The following is a 19,811-nucleotide window of genomic DNA, read 5'->3' as shown; positions in this document are numbered from 1 at the left end:
ACCAAGCCTGGAATATACAATGCTGCAATGTTGCCCATACTCCCGACCAGAAGAGTTCAGTTAAGCTGTCCTGACAACAGTCTACATCCTACCCCAGGCTGATGTGAAGTCTACGGTCAATGAATTATACTCCTTGTCAATAGCTCTGAAATGGGATACCTTATGATTCTCTACATCATTGCTGGTGGTTTCAATGAGGCCAACTTCAAGAGTGTGTTACCAAAATACTACAAGGCATGTCTCCTGTCCCACCAGAGGCCCAAGCACCCTTGACCATTGCTACACAGTACAACCAAAGACACCTATCAAGCCACCCTCCACCCAAAATTTGTTACATCACCACAATGTGCTCTTTCTCCCCATATATAACAGAAGTTGAAACATGAGGATCTAGTACAGAAAAGACTCAGCACACAGCCTTAATCATCACCATCAAGTATTTTTTTTTCTAATTTATTTTTTATTGAAGTTCATCATCAAACATTTCCATAAGATGTATTTCAGATACTGTACATATATATCATATAGTCATATTTGTCACAAATCTCCACATAGTATTTATCTAAGGTATACACTTACAGAAGAGAGGAAAGAAAGAACAATCGAAAGAAGAAAACTATGTACAAAATAGGGAGTGATCTTTTTTTTTACAACATATTCATTGACTTGTGAGAATAAAATCAGACCTATGAGGTGTTATGTAGTTAAACCATTTTTCCCAATATGAATCGCGTTGTTCCAACTTATGATTAACAGATGCTGTTATCTTCTCCATTTTGTAAATGCGCATTGTAATTTCCATCCATACATTTAAAGTTGGGCTCTCCTGTGATAACCATTTCCTGGTAAGGGTCTTTTTAACAGCCACCAGCAGTATATTCATTAAATATTTATCTCTTTTCAACCATTCTTGAGGTATATACCCAAAATATATGGTCTTACTCTCTAAGGGTATTTCACATTTAAAGATGTCTTGTAGGGTATTGTGCATCCCACTCCAATAGTCTTTGATAACAGGGCATTCCCAGAAAAAATGATAATGGTTTGCATTTTGATTTCCACAATTTCTCCAGCAACAGGGAGGTAACTATCATAATGGGCTTTCTGAGAGGGTGTAATAAAATATCTTATCAAGTTTTTCTACCTGAACTCCCTCCATTTCTGTGAAATGGTACACTTCCATTGATACCTCCATATTATTGTCCAGTCTTCCTCAGATATTATTATCCCTCCTTCTTTCTCCCATTTTGTTTTAATGTATGAAGTTGAATATGTTTTAAGATTTGACAAACCCTTATACACACTTGAAATGATTCTACTATCATTGTCTGAATTATATGCTTTTCTAAATAGCTCTATCAGACATGTACTTGCCTTGGTTACATTTTTAACCGTCCTATTAACATACTGTTGCATTTGTAAATACTGATAAAAGTCTTGTTTTTCTAATAAGTGTTTCTCTTTCAGCATTTCAAAAATGAACAGTTCCTTCTTTCATTATATTGCAAATAGCTGCTATTCCTTCAACTGTCCAGTCCTTAAATCTAGCATCCAGTTTATTCGGTGTAAAATCCGAGTCATATGCACACCATTTAAGCATTGCAATGTCTCTCTCTAGTTTTTATTCTTTTATAATTGTTTTCCATATTCTAAGAATCCATTTCACCCATGGGTTATCAATAGTATTTATGTAACTTTGTAGGTTCTTATCAGCCAAAATTGCCTGTATGGGGATGGAAAGTATCCTCTCCTCAATGTTTTTCCATTGAACGTCATATGATGGGTTGCACCAGCATATCACAGCTCTCAATAGTGCTGCAAAATAATAATCTCTAAGAGAAGGTAGGGCCCCCCCCCGCTTTCCTTGGCTAAATGCAAGGTTTTGAGACAAACTCTAGGCCTTTTACCTTGCCATATATATCTTGATAGTATCTTGTTCCATTCATTGAATTGATTTTGGTTAACTTCTACTGGTAGGGTCTGAAAGAGATATAGTAGTCTGGGCAGTATATTCATTTTAATAGATTCAATCCTTGAACTGAGACCAAGAAAAGGAATTAGGTTCCATCTTGTTATATCTTCCTTAATTTTTTATATATAGGCTGATAATTGCATTCTGATAATTTTGCCAAATCTTTTGGCATAATGATGCCCAAATATTTGACGGACTCTTTGCCATGCCCAAGGATATCTACTTTCAATTTCTCCTGGTGGGCTACAGTTATATGAAAGTAGTTGGGTTTTATCTATGTTGATCTTATATTCTGATAATTGGCCATATTGTTCAAAGGATTGTATCAATTTAGGTAAAGAGTATGCTGGCTGCCCTAGATAGATCAAAATGTCATCAGTGTAACAGGCCAATTTACATTCTGTCCCTTTAATAGTAATTCCCCTGATATCTTCATTTTGTCTGATGTGTTGAGCTATTGGTTCCAGGTATAATGCAAAGAGTAGCAGTGACCATGCACAACCCTGTCTCGTGCCCCTTTCTAGGGTAAAACTATTAGATAAATATACATTGATTTTAATCCTAGCAGTAAGATTGTCATATAGTGCCTGTATAGTTTTAATAATTGTGTCAAGTAGACCAAATCTATGCAAAACTCTGTAAATTCCAATTAACCGAATCAAATGCCTTTTCAGCATCCACGCTTATCACTATTGCTTCAATTTCATTTTCTTAATATGATCCATAATGTGAAGTGTCCTTCGTATATTCTCTTGTGCTTGGCGTTATTGTATAAAACCTGTCTGATCATTATGTATCAGTGTGGGTAGAAACTCTTCTAATCGTTTGGCCATTATGGAGGTAAATAATCTATAATCCATATTAAGAACAGATATTGATCTAAATGACCCACATTCCATTTTATCCTTGCCTTCTTTCGGTATAGCTGAGATTATCGCCACCTTCCAGCTGGGTGGCATTTGTACCTTTCTTAGAGCCCAGTTCAGTGTGGTGAGCAAAACAGGAATTAACTCACTTCTGTTGTTTGCTGTTGTTTGTATTAACTCACTTCTAAACTCTTTATACCAGTCTGCCGTATATCCATCTGATCCTGGTGACTTGCTTAATTTAAGCCGACTAGTTTCAGTTTTTAGTTCAGCTTCAGTTATGTCAGCAGTCATCTTTCTATTTTGTTCTTTGCTTAAAGTGGGTAACTCTAAAGAATTCAGGAAGGTGTCAACCTGGGCTATGCTTCCCCCTGGAACTTTGGAATATAGAGTTTTGTAAAACATTTCAAAAGCTTCTTGAATTTCACTTAGCTTATTTTTTTATCACTTTTGTTCTTGGATCCCTAATTCTATGAATTGTATTTTCTGCTATCTTTTTTTTCAGTTTCCACGCCAGTATTTTCATAGATTTAGATCCACTTTCATAGTGTCTCTGTTTCAGAAACATTACATTTTCTCTAATTTCCTGTGTAGTCAAACTATTAATTTCATTCCTATTATCAACAGATACGTATATAGGTGCATGGTCACTTACATCTATTGTCCCAATTCCACAGGAGTTTATTTTGTCTTTATCTTTAACAAATGTTATGAAATAGTCTATTCTTGTATGTACAGAATGGGGGGCAGAATAATGAGTGTAATCCCTTCTGTCAGGGAAAAGGTCCCTCCATATATCAATTAACCCAACATCCTCAAAAAGAGTGTTAACTTTCTTATGTAAAGACTTTGTTTCGTAAGTGTTTCCATTGGAAGAGTCTAACTTCGGTTGTAATTGTAAATTTAAGTCTCCCCCACATATCAAGAGACCTTCTGTTTCCGTTACCATAATATTAGTAATTTTCTGGAAGAAACTAATACTTCCTGGGTGTGCGTATATATTCAATAATGTTACTGGAGTTCCGTCTATTTTCCCCCTTACCAGAATATATCTGCCCTCCTTATATTAGTCTCTTCCTCATATCCTTCTCTCGTCCTCCTCCCGTCCCCTGCTCTCGGTTCTCTTACTATTTCCGAAGCAGATCCGGATAACTGCTCAGCCAGGATTTCCCTTGGTTTGACCATGCTAACGGGCAGCCCTCTCTTGTTCATGTCTGTAGTCGCCTCTTCCATTGTCTGATATAGCTGTATCCCTCCTTCGTAAAAAAGGGTACGGGGTTTGGAATTTAATCTTTTCTTGCTTTAATATTCGTTTTGCTTCAGAATATTCCTTCCGTTTCTGTAGGACCGCTGGGGGGTAATCATGATCGAAGTATATTAACTTCCCGTTTCTTCTTACACCCTCTTCTTACCTCAGGCCCTTCGCAGAATCTCCGCCTTGCTCTTGAATCGAAAGAATCTAAGTACCATTGAGCGTGGCTTACCTTCTCCGTCTCTGGAAGGCCTCTGGACGAGCGCACGATGTGCCCTCTCAATTTCAATCTCCATAGTCGGGGGTATCTCCAGCGCTTCCTGCAGCAACTTTTCTACAAACTCCACTATCAACAACCCTTCCACTCCTTCGGGAACATTATAAATCCTGATATTTTTCTGTGGTGATCTTCCCTCCTAGTCAAGCAATTTACTTTCCTGTTGATTGAATACTTTTATCATCTTACTTAGTATCCGTTCCACGTTTTGCATGCGATCTTCCACCTTCTCAATTCATGTCCCTGCCGCCGCTATTTTCTGATTGTCGTTGTCGAGCTCTGACTTTATATCATTTAGTTGCTGTTTTATATCTTTTTGGACTTCCCTTATCTCTTCCAGAATTTTTATCATATTTGCTGGTTTGCCTGAATGAGGCCCAGCATCAGCCTCGCCACCACAAGCACGTGTAAGAGAGGCGCTCATTGTACCTCTCTCTTCCATAGGCTCTGCAGCGATGCTTTTTTGGATGATTCTGGACGATGACGTCACCGGAGCCCTCCATCACCATGAACTTTATCAGCAAGATACTCTGTACCAAAGATGACCATTCGGGTGTGCCCAAGTTGGAAACCATGGATGAACCAGGAGATCCACTCTGTACTGAAGTCTGGGTCTGTGGTGTTCAAATCACATGACCCTGACCTTCACACAAAATTGAGATATTGCCTGTATAAAGCAATCAGGAGTGCCTAGAACATGGAATTGTACAGACCATTTAACCCACTCCAAGTTCAATCTAATGCTTCCTCCCACAAAGACCTCCATTTTTCTTTTATAAATGTGCCTATCCAAGAGTCTCTGAAATCTTCCTAATATATCCACTATTATCACTATCTCTGGCAGTGTGTTGCATAAGCTTACCACTCTGTAAAAAAAACCTACCTCTTATATTGTGATGGATATTCACCTTCCAAGTCCCAAGGCTTATTAGTATCAACTTTTTAGTATGAGCTTTCCAAAGGGTCAGAGCTGTTAATGACAAAGTTAAACTTTTACCAAATATACTTTGCTCAGCTTTTTGTTGTAAACAAGAACCGGTCTCCAGTTCTTAAGGTAAATTGCAAGCAGGTATCAGTTTGAAGTTGGGGGCACAGTTTTACGAACAAAAGTGTGAAGAATGCAATTGTAGTTTGCAAAGACATGGCGGTCCATGGCCTCCTCTTGTGTCGAGGTGGAGGAGTAACACCTTATATTCCATTTGGGCAGCCTCCAACCAGATGGCATGAATATCCATTTCTCCTTCTGGTAAAAAAAATTCTTACCCCTCCCCTCTTCTTCTATTTCCCACTTTGGCCCCTTACCTCTTCTCACCTGCCTATCACCTTCTTCTGGGTTCCCTCCTCCCTCTCTTTCTTCTATGGTCCACTCTCCTCTCTATGAGATGTCTTCTTCTCCAGCCCTTTACCTTTCCCACCCATCTGGCTTCGCCTATCACTTCTAGCTAGCCTCTTTCCCCTCCACCCAAATTTTTATTCTGGCATCTTCCCCCTTCCTTCTAGTACTCAAAAAGGGTCTCAGCCCAAAATATCAACTGTTTATTCATGTCCATTGATGCTTCCTGACCTTCCCGGTTCCTCTAGCATTTTGTGTGTGTTACCTCAGGAGGTTTTTGCCTGCATTAGCCAGACACAAGATAATGGGCTACATCACTTAGCACATCAAACATGGTTACAAGTTGAGATGTTTCTGTACTCTGATGGTCACCAGAAGCTTTAAAGAGTATTTGTGGAGTTATTCTATTCCAGCAAAGGTATCTGGAAAACATCACATGCAAATGATGTAATCCAGTAGTAATCCAGGGGCAGCAGGCTGAGGGTAGCAGACACCAACAAAATCAACAAACTCATTCGTAAGGCCAGTGATGTTGCAAGGATGGAACTGGACTCTCTCACGGTGGTGTCTGAAAAGAGGATGTTGTCTAAGTTGCATGCCATCTTGGTCATTGTCTCCCACCCACTACATAATGTACTGGGTGGGCTCAGGAGTACATCCAGCCAGAGACTCATTCTACCCCGATGCAGCACAGAGTGTCATAGGAAGTCATTCCTGCCTGTGGCCATCAAACTTTACAACTCCTCCCTTGGAGGGTCAGACACCCTGAGCCAAAAGGCTGGTCCTGGACTTATTTCATAATTTACTGGCATAATTTACATATTACTATGTAACTATTTATGGTTCTATTACTATTTATTATTTATGGTGCAACTGTAACGAAAACCAATTTCCCCCGGGATCAATAAAGTATGACTGTGACTATGACTATGACTAAACGCTATAAATATTAGAACGCATTGGGGACTGTCAGGAATGACAAGGATAATGACAGAAAGAAGAAAAAAAATTCATTCCTCAACCTTTGGTTTCTATGACAAAGAACTCATTTGTCTGCAGCTCGTGGGTATGTTCTTCTAGTTCATAAGCATTGTATCTACGTTTGAAAATCTTTTGTAATTCAGAAATCTTCTATTTATCAGAATTCCTCTAAAGTGTTAAATGTATGTTATAAATTATTTCTCTAAATTTAAATGCATATCATTAAAAATAAAATAGTGTATTTAAACTACTTTGTTAGCTGTTTGGTGGGGGGGGGGCACCATTCAAGCATCGGGTATTAGCAGCTAGACTTCACCACAGAGTCTAGACAGGGACGTAAGCTCATCCTTGAAGAGTAAGTGAATACAGTATAACCCCCCAATAATGTATATTAGAATGGGCTTAAAATCTTCTTTTGAGTTTAGTGCTTTATGAACTAATACCATCACAACATCCCCCCTATACTTTCTTCCAGTCACTTTAAAATTAAGCCTTCTTGTATTAGCCATTTCCACCCTGGGAAAATGACCTGGGTTTTCTATTTTATCTATGGCTCTTACTATCTTATAACACCTCTATCAAGTCAGTGCTCACCATCCTTTGCTCCAAAGAAAAAAAATCCCTAACTAGCTTAACCTCTCCTCATAAAAGATGCTCTCTAATCCTGGTGGCATTCTGATAAATTCCATCTCCCTCTCCCTGCCTATAATGAGAGGACTAGGACTACCTACAGTACTCTTCACGTGATCTAACCACACTTCTACAGAGTTTTCACAGAGCTGCAACATTACCTGCAGCTCTTGAACTCAATCCCGACTCACACTTGAGTGGCAACTCTGAGGGATCTATGGACATTGATTACAAGGCCCTACTGTTCCTCCAAAGAGATAATACCATTCAAAATAGACTCTCAAACCAGCCTTCAGTTGTGGCAGTGCTTTCATTGCATAACTGGCAACTAGAGTCAGGTAGTATCACTGACAGCAGCACATATTGTACCTTCTCAATTAGGAGCCATTAGGAGTTGTTTGGTATATCACCCCCCCCCCCCCCCCATACAGCCTCCAAATCACTTGAATCCTCAGTCACTGGTGTGGATGCAGGATCCGTCTTCCAGGAAGTGAACCTGTGGAAAGCATGTGGTGTCCCTGGCAATATCTTTAAATCACGCACAGTGCCTTTAGATCCAGCTGGTGAGAGTATTTGTACACATATTTAACCTCCCTCTGCTTCAATCTGAGATTTCCACCTGCTTTAAGATCTCTATCACACAAGTAGCTAAGACGAACTAGGTAATATCAGCAAAATGAAAGTTCTGGTCACTGACTTCAGGAAGAGGGTCTGTATACATGCTCCTGTTTATTTTGATAGTGCTGAGGTCGAGAGTGTTGATCTTCAAGTCGCTATGAGTGAACATCACCAATCGCTTGTCCTGATCTGATCACATTGATGCCACAGCCAAGAAAGCTCACCCGTACCTCTACTTCTCCAGGAGGCTAAATAAATATGATATGCCTCCTTTGACCTTCAACAATATTTATCAATGCACCATAGAAAACCTAAAAGCATGTACCACCAGGCTCAAGGACAGCTTCTACCTCGCCGTAATAAGACTACTGAAAGTTTTCCTAGTACAATAAGCTGGACTCGTGACCTCACAATTTACCTCATTGTGACCTTACACCTTACCAGCACTTCACTGTCTCGGAACTATAACACTTTATCGACACTCATAATGGTTTACCTTCAACTACCTCAATGTACCATTGTAAGGAATTGATCTGTAAGGGTGGTTTGCAAGTCAAGATTTTCAATGTGCCTCAGTACATGTGACAATAATAAAGCAATAAAGGCGGGAGGAGAAGATGGCGGCATGACGCAGTGCGCGCAGCCTCTCCGGTGAAATGATATTGTATTGTTAAACAGCGTACCGTGCACAACTCTGATTTGATGGAGACAGCCGTGAGAAGCACGGAGGAACATCTGGAGAAACTTCTGAAATGCCTGGTTTGCTGCCGCTGCTACTGTGCGATTGAGAATCTCCAAAGGGAAGGCCCCAAATCCTCGGCTTTGCCTGCTGCTGGCGGCCAGGGCTGGGGTCAAAGCGCTCGGCAGAGATGGTGCTTGGTGCTCGGTGTCAGAGGGCTGGTTGGAGGCTTGAAGTTTTCGGACGACTCAGAGTCGGACTGTGGTCGGGCATGGCAGGGAGAGTTTTCTTCCTTCTCCCATCTGCGTAAGATGTGGGACTTTCAAGAGACTTTGAACTTTTTTACCGTGCCCATGGCCTGCTCTTCATCAAATTATGGTATTGCTTGCACTGTTGTAACTTTGTGTTATAATTATGTGGTTTTTGTCAGTTTTTCAGTCTTGATCTGTCCCGTGTTTCTGTGATATCACACCGGAGGAATATTGTATCATTTCTTAATACATGCATTACTAAATGACAATAAAAGAGGACTGCTTGTCCTCATAATCTAATCTAATCTAAATTTACCAAATTTAATGGTCAATTATTTCAAGGGAAGGAAATAAGAGAAGGTTGTGTGCAAATAGTTTCTGGTGTTTCTTGTGTTACAACAGCGGCTACGTTCAATAACTTTGATGTTCGTTGGCTAAAACACACTTTAGGAATTCCACGTACATAAAATAGGTTTAATAGGAATGCTTGTTTTTAAGCAAGGACTCACCTTGTTTGGAAAAGCCTCGTCTATCTCCTGCTGCAATTTTTTCTGCACATCCGGATGTGTGGCCAGATTGTACAGAACGTTAGAGAGTGTAGTACTGACTGTTTCATACCCGGCCGTGATGAAGCCAATACACTGTGCCAGGACCTCCGAGTCAGTCAGAGCTACAGAAGAGAAAGAGCCCACTGTTGTAAATTGCACCATCATACAATGAAGAAATTAAAACATTGGGTTAGCATTGCAAATATTTGACTTTTGTTATTCCTAGTGATTTAGACTATGCCCCCACTAATGCCATAGTACCTGTAACTTATTAGGCACATACTGAAATCTAGAAGTATAGCCAGTGAGAACGTGGGGTAGGTTATGTACTAGTGTTCAGTAAGAGAGCTAATTACTTATTGTAGTACAGCTCATCGGATCCATGTCAGTTCTCAGAGCTACCTGGTCATTTCCCCTCTGTTTATTTTCCTTTTGAGATATTTTCTTTAACATATTGATCATTGGCAATCCAGATGTACTTTGTAAGCTTGGTAGATCATAGTTGTTTTCATAGGACAGAAGTAGCAAGAGACAATTGATACTTAAATGGCTAATCTAAAGATGGTGCATTGTCACACAAGTCTGCGCAGGTGCTCATGGCAAATCAACACCTACTCTGCATCTCCCAGCTCCCAATATCTCTGTCCCATATCTGCAGGGAGAAATCAGGTATCTCCCAGTAGGGATAAGAACAACAATTTCCTGGGCTGATTGTTTTCATTAGCTGGTAATTTCAGAACAGTTTGAACAGCATAAGTCAAGTGACCAAGGTGTTAACCAAGTAGACTAAAGCAGTGATTCCCAATGGGGGCAGTACTTATGTGGCCTAAGGGGGATGTTAGGGGAAATATAAGTAGTCGGCGGGGGTGGGGGGGGGCAGTAAGCAGCACACTAACTTGAGGCACGAGACCTGACCAATCGTAACTAGAGCAGGCACCTCCAAAATAAAAGAATGAGACACTGGAACAGGGGAAGGACCATAGCTCTGTAGGCGGTGAGCAGTCATCATCACAATGCATCTAAAAGTCAGCAATCTCATCTGAATTTACAGATATTATTTGGGATGCATAAATTACAACCAGGGTGCCCAACAGTTCCCTTTGACTCGCGATGCAGAATGAGTTCATGTAATTTAACAGTTGTTAAGTCAAAAGTACACCCTCTCAGCTTTCTCTACAGATCTATGGAAACCAGGTTGCACAATGATAAAGTGCTGACTGGAATCAAATGGTGAAATAGAGCCAATCAGTGAACCTGCTGACCCTCCTGAGGTGTTCAGAATGACCTGTCCAATGAAGCCATGAAACCATCAAGATTGCAGGAACATTTCCATAAAATACACCCTGAAAAGGCTACTTACAATATTACTCAGTTCCAGAAGCAGAAAGATGCATTTGAAAAGTGTGGTACTCTCGAGTCATTTGCCAAGAAAGCTATAGATGACCTTGACAGCGACCTCATTGTTTCTTATAGCATTTCCAAAATGATACCAAAGTGTGGAAAATATCATACAATTGGCAAAAGATTAATAATGTTTGCTGTATCAGAAGTGCTCACCACTGTTCTCAAAATGGATACCAGTATTTTAAACTCAATTCCTCCGAGTAATAACTCTGTAGCTCATTGTATTGACAAAATGAGTGAAGATATTGAGTATCAACTATGCACACAACTACAAAAGCTGATCTGTACGATAAAATTAACATTCAAAATATGAAACTGCAGGGTGAGAATTTCAATTTAATCCAGGCATAAAGTGCAGTTTCCACTTTTATTGGAAAATTGGAAATATATAGGCAAATCATTGGGAGAAGAATATCCTTACAGTTTCCCTGCATGGAAAGTATGGCACTCTCTCTATCACAGATGGTGACGTGCAAGAGTACTGCTTACACCTGCAGTCACGGAAAAAGGATTTTCAAAATCGATTAAAGGACTTGAATGATCTGGAAATTCTGGGCTGTTTCTTGCAAGACGGAAGAACAGGAAGAGAGCTTGCAAGAAAAAATTATCGAAATTTAGAATGATGAAGAAGCAAAAATTGATTTTCAAACATGTCACTTTTGTGGTATGTGGCTACACTGTCATACCAAGTTTCCTTGGTCCTTGGAGAAGAGCTAAACTGCTCTTCATTGCATTTCCATCCTTCTACCTTGTTGAAAGAGGCTTCAGTGCAGAGAACCACATACTCACAAAAAGCAGAAACCGCTTGGACATTTGAACCAGATATTTCAACCTTTGCTAAAAATTGTCAAGCTGCAGGATCACATTGATATCAAAGCTGCTGTATAGTGCACAGTTACTGTGTAAGCCACGTTTGAAGACAAGTAAAAAATTAAAGCAGAATCATTTTCCTCATGTTAGCATATGGTAGACATGATTTTACACTACAGGGGTGCCAGAGAGTATATTGTTCCTAAGAGGGGTGTTGGCAAGTATGAAGGTGCTTTGGGGGTAGGGGGGGTGTTGGCAAATATGAAAATCCTTTGGGGGGCATTGGGCAACAAAAGGTTGGGAAACACTAGAACAAAGAGAATGTAGTGTAATTAAAACAGGCCAGTAAATATCTGAACAGGGCATACTTGTTTGCAGTGTTGACCAGAAAGGAATTAAGATCTGCAAAACATCTAAGTGGAATGAGCTGAGTACTGGGCAAATCAAATATCTATGTTGTTGCTATGTGGTCAATGAAATGGATGCTGCCATTTTTGAGACTGTCCTTGCAGCCACCATTTTATGAACTGTTTTGTGAACTGGTTCTCGCTCAGGGATGGCTTAATCACAGCAATTGAAAAAAAGGACACAATGAGGTTACCGCTGATGATCTGCTAAACATGATGTCATTTCCAGATGAGAAGCTGTGCATCTGGTTAGGTAGAAATGGCTGGCTTGTAGAAAGAACAGCCAGTGACCGGAAGTTGACCGAGCCCAGTGTTTGGCTGATGTACCTCACGTCACTTTCTCTGTCCTTTCTCAGTCATGTCAGATGAGCTACATCAGCCAAACACTGGCCTCAGACAACTTCAGTCTTGCAGAAGAGCAATAAAGTAACACTGCTTTGCAGCTTTATGCCAGATAAGCATGAGCCAACAAAATCAATAAAGAGCTTAATCTGATAATAAAGCGGATAAGAATGGAGAATGTCAGGTGTAGCAGCAGTAAAAACTCTGGAGATCAACCATTGCAGAAGTGGATGACCTCACTTTGGAAATGTGGAGATTACATTGGGGATCAAGAAGAAAGCCTGGCTCACGTGAACTCCTGTTCCTGCGTTTTACCTTTTCTATTCCTTGACTGTTCAGACAGGATCAGAGAAACTAAGCAGGTTTACGCAAAATTAATTTTGTATGACTTGCATGTTTGTTTTTAACTGAACCAATAAAGGTAATCGCTGGTTAATACAGATTTTCCTTGTGCCTAAACAATTAGTGTTGAAGGTGAAAGAGTGTACTTGGACAACCTCGATGTGAAGAAACTTCAAGACGGGGCACAAACCAACATTTGACTCCATTTCACCAGTTAAAGCATCCATTAATCGCTGATTAAAGCATCGAGGAAGATTGAGATATTGAAGCGAATGCAGAAGGCGAGCAAGAGTTCAGCACCGACTGCCCTTTTTTTGATCACTGCCAAGAAGGAGTCTGTGAGGAGCCTATCGTTATGTGGCTCACTGCCTCGTGTGGTGTCCCTCTCTTTCTATGAATGTTGGTGATATCGTAGGATGGTATCATGGTTTTGCATTTATGAATTCGACTACTGCATTTATGGACTATGGACTGTTTTCAGACTTATGGCTTTTATATTGTGGTATTTTTTTTAAATTGGCCATTTCTTTTCTGTTTTAGAACATAGAACATAGAATAGTACAGCACAGTACAGGCCCTTCCGCCCACAATGTTGTGCCGACCCTCAAACTCTGCCTCCCATATAAGCCCCCACCTTAAATTCCTCCATATAGCTGTTTAGTAGTTTCTTAAACTTCACTAGTGTATCTGCCTCCACCACGGACTCAGGCAGTGCATTCCATGCACCAACCACTCTCTGAGTAAAAAACCTTCCTCTAATATCCCCCTTGAACTTCCCTTTGTTGTACCAGGTGAGGGTGTTTGGGGGGGTTGATGTTCTCTTGTGTTTTGTTTCTTTCTGTGGGGAAGGGGTTGCTTTTTGGGGGTTGATGTTCATTTTGTGTGGGGGGTTGATTATTGAGATGCCATTCTTTTTCATGCAGGGGGATGGGTTTGATGTTTCTCTCTGAATGACTTTCATGTTCTTTCTTTGTTTCGTGGCTATCTGGAGCAGACAAATTTCAAGTTGTATATGGATACATGCTTTGATAATAAATTTGAATATCTGCAACAGCTGACCAGACAAGCAGCACTGACCAGGGGTTCAAAATATACTCCACTGCCGGTACCTTTGTGTGTTGAATAGTTGACTTTGCTCTGATGCTCTGAGTTGGTGACAGTTGCTTGGGAATCAATCATTACCTGCAGAAAATCCACCCGATCCTACGAGTTGAACAAGAGTCTTATGAGATTCAGCTACAACAGTGCAGAAATGGATTTCTCTCACACGTATTCTGAAATTCCACAGTGTGAAAAGAAAAGCGGAACTTGTTATCTCCAGAGGGACTAGAATCACAATACACCCTGAACACTAGCTGTGTAAACACCATAGTGAACTTCACTTCCACTAATGCACCAAGGCTGCTCTGGAGGTGTCAGAGAATTTCAGATCTCCTCTGAGGATTCAGCCCAATCATTCCCCCACCCCCACCCCAACCACGCAGACCTGTTGATTATGTAGTTGGAAAAGAACACTTGGACTTACCAGAAGGATAGTAACTCCAGCAGATCAGCTCATGAAAATCAAAAAGCTGCAGATGTTACTCTCACAACTCCCTGGTCATCTCTTTTGTCCCCACTAACCATTCCTAGTTATGGCACTTTCTGATCCAACTGCAAGAGGTGTAATGCCCATCCTTCCAACTCTTCCCACCATCCGGGGATCCAAACAGCGTTTCCAAGCAGTGATTCACTTGCACTTATAGTCTGCTATATAATATTCAGTTTTCCCACTCTTACATTCTCTCTTTATCAGAGCAGGTTATTTCTGTCGTCAGTTTGGCTCAGTTTTTGTTTTTATATTCATGTCCCACAGGCCCACTATTAATAATGCTGTATACAGATAAGAAAGCATTAATATGCTTGTAACTTACTCCATTAATCCATTTGGATAACCCATCAGATTTCCTTTTCTTCTTCCCACTGTCCAGGTTGCTCAAAACATCCTGATTTTCTCTTTCTCAGTTCTGAAAAGAATTCTGGACCTGCACATTAACTGTTTCTCTATCCATAGGCACTGCCAGACCAGCTGACTGTGCAATCCCAGATGCCAGGTATTAGGTATTATGGGAAGGAGAAGAAACAAGAACTTAATAATTTTAAATACCTTTGGCCTTCATAGTTTGCTTGTGTAATAGTATAGTTGGCCCTCCTTATCTGCAGGGGATTGGTTCCCGGACGCCCCCCCCCCCACCCGCAGATACTAAAGAACATGGATGCTCAAGTCCCTTATATAAAATGGCGTAGTATTTGCATATAACCTACAGACATCCTCCTGTACATTTTAAATCATCTCTAGATTACTTATGATACCTAATACAATGTAAATGCTATATAAATAGCTGTTATACTGTATTGTTTAAGGAATAATGACAAGGAAAAAAAGTCTGTACATGTTCAATACAGACGCAACCACCGTAGCTCTTCTGGGTACACTGATGCTGCCTCGGTATCAGCCGATGCCGATTCTCCCGTGATCTTTAAGTTCTTGAGGCTGTAGCGCTTTACACAGCTAGCCAGCCATCCCTTACTAGCCTTAAACTCCTTCCTCTCACTCACAACCCAAGTAGCAAACGAACAATTCGTTCTTACCGACCTTACGGCCCACTTCAGCAAGCGACATGCCACTTTTCAAAAGATCTAAGATTTCTACTTTCTCGGCGAGAGATAGCACTTAACGCTCCATCTTAGCCTTTGAGGAATTGCTTTGACCACTTAATTGCTTTTTAGGAGCCATTTTTTCACAGAAACAAAGTAGCGACCGAACAAAACGCGAGGCAAACAATGCTCAAACTGTGAGTGCTGGAGAGAGAACTGCTGGGTTTTCCCGATCTGCGGTTGGTTGAATCCGCACATGCAGAACCCGCAGATAAGGAGGGCTGATGTAATGATACAGCTATCTTGCAGGCCCACCATGTTCCACTTTCTATAGCAGGGTATACTAGTCACAGGTCAGACAAGAGTATTTACTATCTTGGGCCTCTACTCTGGGGAGCACATTTCTCAGGCTTCTCCTGAACTCCAGAGTGAATCTCTGCAAACCTCAGCAGAAGGATGGGAGAAAATGGAAAAAGCAGCAACTGTTGTAGAGCTTCTGCACTATTGCAGCAGATCAGTGTAATCCTCATCTGCAATTATTGATAGTTTGTGATGGGGTAAAGTGTGGGCAATGCATTAGGGTGGTGGGGAAAAGGCAAAAAAGACACTGGAATACAAACTGTTCCAGTAGATGGTTTAATACTCACTGGGCTTCCATTTTTTTGTCTCTTTTTCTTCATAGCTAATAGAGCTTCCATTAAAAACTGGATCGCATCTTTTGAGAAGAAGCCAATTTGAAGTTTTGCCAGGATTGGAATAACAGCAGGAAATATCACTGGGAAATGAAGGGGGAAAATGTACAAAATAAGTTCTAAAATGTATAAAATGAAGCACACAAGCACACACACACACACACATACACGAAAGGAGGGAGACTAAGTGAGGACTGCAGAGAGAGAATAGGGAAAAAAAGAACATGGTAAAACACTGCACTGCCTACAGATATACAGAGAGTTGTATACTTGAATATTAAATCTCGATATAATGTAGGAAGTATACCAACCAATTTATGCACGGTAAAATCCCATGGAGGTAAGGATACTCTCAGTGCTTCTGCTATTAGTTCATTGACCTTAAATTCCTCGGTGTTATCTTTTCAGAGGATTTGTCCTGGGCCCAGTATGTAAGTGCAATTACAGTAAAAGCACTGCAGTGCCTCTACTTCCTCAGAAGTTTGTGAAGACACAGCATGACATCTAAAACTTTGACAAGCTTCTATAGATGTGTGGCGAAGAGTACATTGACTGATTGCATCACAGGTTGTTATAGGCATACCAGAACCTTTGAACAGAAAACCCTACAATAAGTGGTGGATATGGGCCTTTCCATCATGGGTAAAGGCCCCCCCACCCCATCACTGAGCACATCAACACAGAACGCAGTCACAGGAAAGCAGCATCCACTATCAAAGACCCTTACTGCCCAGGGCATGCTCTCTTCTCACTGCTGCCATCAGGAGAGTGGTACAGGAGACTCAGGACCATCTCCACCAGGTGCAGGAACAGTTACTACCCCTCAACCATCAGGTTCTTGAACAAGTGGGGAAAACCTCATTCTACTTCACTTGCCTCATCACTGAACTCGTCCCACAACCTATGGACTCACATTCAAAGACTCATGTTCTCGATACTTCTTGCTTATTTATTTTCTATTTATTTTCTGTTTTGTATTTGCACAATTTGTTGCTTTCTGCTCATTGGTTGTTTATCCATCCTGTTGGGTGCTGTCCTTCATTGATTCTACTGTTTCTTGGATTTACTGTGTATGCCCCAAAGAAAATAAATCTCATGATTGTATATGGTGACATACATGTACCTTGATAATATATTTACTTTGAACTTTGACCAAAATAATTCTGTTCTGTGCAGAAATGCCTTGGGGCCTTCACCCATCACAGTGAGTAGATAACTTCAAGCGGAACATAACAAAAGGACCCATTGGAATTAGGCCATTCAGATCCTCAACTACAGTCTTCTGACATTCAGCTAGATTATGACTATTCCATGCCTGTCAAACTGAATTCACTGATAGCCTCTGATAATGTGGAAGCTCGGGAAATTTTAAGAAATAAAATGAATGGAATAGGATTTTTCATGCCATTTTTTCATAACCTGGCAAACTCTCATATGCTCCAAACAGATCTTCCAAAGCTGATCCTAAATGCAGGAAGGTATTTGTACATTCCAACAAGAGCTACTTTTTGAACAGTCAGTCAGAAGTAAGTGGGCAATGTCCAGTACTGAGGCTCGTTGTACCAAATCTGTGCACATTTTCATACAGCGACAAGAAGTATCAAAATCAATCCCATAATTTTCGAGAATATGGCCTTTGTTGCCAATCCTAGAATTTAGTAATTGTCTGTCTGTATTGACTTTGATTGGGTGCTAGTGATGTCACCATATCCCATGTATTATTTGATTGGAAGTTCTAGGATTTATACAGCAAAGTGAAAGAAAAGTGATAGATTGTTAAGGCAGGATGGTGTGTAACATTGCAAAAAAACTCAAAATCATAAAATGCCAAGATTTTGAACTTAAATAAACCAACTGCCTATCTATAATAGTATTGACAGGCAATAAATGGCTGAAAACAACTGTTAAAATGGAATAAATGGGCATTGCAAAAGTTCCATTTTACATTCCATATGTTGTTCTCGTGAAGCTTAGGCAAATTTGCCGAACATTATTAACAGGCAAAGAGAGCATCAGGGACCCAAGTAGACAGGTGACCAACCAGGGTCATTCTTGGTCAAGAAGAGTGAGAGAGAAAAAGAATAAAATTTAACCTCAATTAAGTTAAACTAATACTTTAAATGACTTACAAGCAAGAAAAAGTGCAGGGTTAAACACGGAGAATTTTACGAGTTTCTTAATATTGACGATAATCAAGTCATCAGCATTGTTGATGGAATCAATATCCACACTGAATGAGATACTGGAGACTACATCCAAGCCATATGGTCCACAGATGCTAATAGAAGAGAGATAATATTCATTAGTTTTATATGAAGTTTATACCACATGAATGTTAGGGCCAATTCAGCCCACGTTTTAGCTCCATTCAAGCTTCATCCAACTATTTTATCAGATACAACCAGCTTAACTTTCCAATCCTTTCTCACTCAAAGTTTGGACTAACCTTTCCTCTTATTTAATGACTGGGAAATAAATAACACTACAGATTCTTGAATTTTATACAAAACAAATGCTGGAGGAAACCAACCAGTTAAGAAGTGAAAAAGAAACCAGTTAATGTTTCAAGTCGATGACTTTTAACAGATCTTTGGTTTCTATTTTTGGTTAATTTAATTATTGCCCTATTGGAGCATGCTCAACATTTTCACTTTCCTGGACCAAATCCAAATAGAAACAAAAAGTGCTGGAAAAACTCGAAAGGTCAGGCAGATTCTGTGGAAAGGAAAACAGTCAAATTTCAGATCTGCGACCCGACATCAGAACTGGGAAAGAAAGCTGCAAGTCACTTTTCAGGAGAGGACAGAAGAACATATAGAATGAAAGGGAATGTTTATTATAGAGCAAGTCAAATGGCCACATTAAGTTCTTGGTCTGTGTAATGAGTTGTTAATGGTAAATAGGTGGAACAGCGATATCTAAACTGATAGAATCAAGGAAAACTGAGCAACATGATACAAAAATGACAAATGGGGAAAATCTGAAAAAACTAAATGGGTCAGGCAGGGTAATACTGAATGTTTCAAATGAGGGACTGTTTGTCAAATATTTGAAAGAGAGATCAATTTTGTTACTTCAGATTACAGTGAAATGAGTCAATAGGGACATCACCCTACAGAGTGAAGTCATGTGGCAGGCGGGATCAGTTTAAGCTTATATGGCTGTAATTCGTTGCTAATATGGTTCTGGTATGCTGGCATGTGCCAAGTAAAACAGATTACACTAAGAGCGAAAGGAAAGAAAGAGAGGATGGCAGGCAAAAATGCTTCTTTTATTGACAAGACAAGAAGAAAGAGTACATCATCTGAAGGTGGAGTATTCAATATCGAGTTCAAAAGGCTGCAATATGTCAGATAGAAGATATGGTATTGTTGCTCAAGCTTGAGTTAGGTCTTGATGTAACAGTGGGAATGATTCATTTTGCTTTATAATTTTCATTCGAGGCCATCATATTCACAGCTCCTGGCTTTGGTTTCCATAACATCACCTTACTTGGGAGTTCCAAACATAGAGTAACACCATCTGCTTCGAAGGAAACATGTAATCCACCAACACTATCATATGGTGCATTTGGTGCTTACAAATACGGTTAAATTTCTAAGCAACTCTCATCAGAATCAGAATCAGGTTTATTATCACTGAGATGTGGCATGAAATGTGATATTTTGTGGCAGCAGTATAGTTCAAGCTATAAAAATTTTCTAAAAGCTACAAAAATAAATTGTGCAGAAGACAAATAATGAGCTAGTATCATGGGCCATCCAGAAATC

At 40.2% G+C, this 19,811-nt stretch overlaps 1 protein-coding gene across 3 annotated transcripts in view; it reads right to left on the bottom strand.

Annotated features, from left to right (window-relative positions):
* The window catches only part of LOC140203021 (cytochrome P450 3A24-like), a 54,686-nt gene that overhangs the window by 7,023 nt on the left and 27,852 nt on the right, over positions 1-19,811 (bottom strand). For all 3 annotated transcript variants that reach the window (XM_072268708.1, XM_072268709.1, XM_072268710.1), the window contains 4 exons: positions 18,171-18,319; positions 15,997-16,124; positions 13,822-13,915; positions 9,369-9,529 (listed from right to left, as the gene is read on the bottom strand). In XM_072268708.1, coding sequence (XP_072124809.1) covers positions 9,369-9,529; positions 13,822-13,915; positions 15,997-16,124; positions 18,171-18,319 — 532 coding nt within the window. The remainder of the gene's footprint in view (positions 1-9,368; positions 9,530-13,821; positions 13,916-15,996; positions 16,125-18,170; positions 18,320-19,811) is intronic.

The sequence above is a fragment of the Mobula birostris genome, chromosome 9, assembly GCF_030028105.1.
Source record: "Mobula birostris isolate sMobBir1 chromosome 9, sMobBir1.hap1, whole genome shotgun sequence".
Classification (NCBI taxonomy): Eukaryota; Metazoa; Chordata; class Chondrichthyes; order Myliobatiformes; family Myliobatidae; genus Mobula; species Mobula birostris.
Note: the sequence above shows the minus strand (reverse complement) of the source record. Positions and strands in the feature narration are given on the sequence as shown.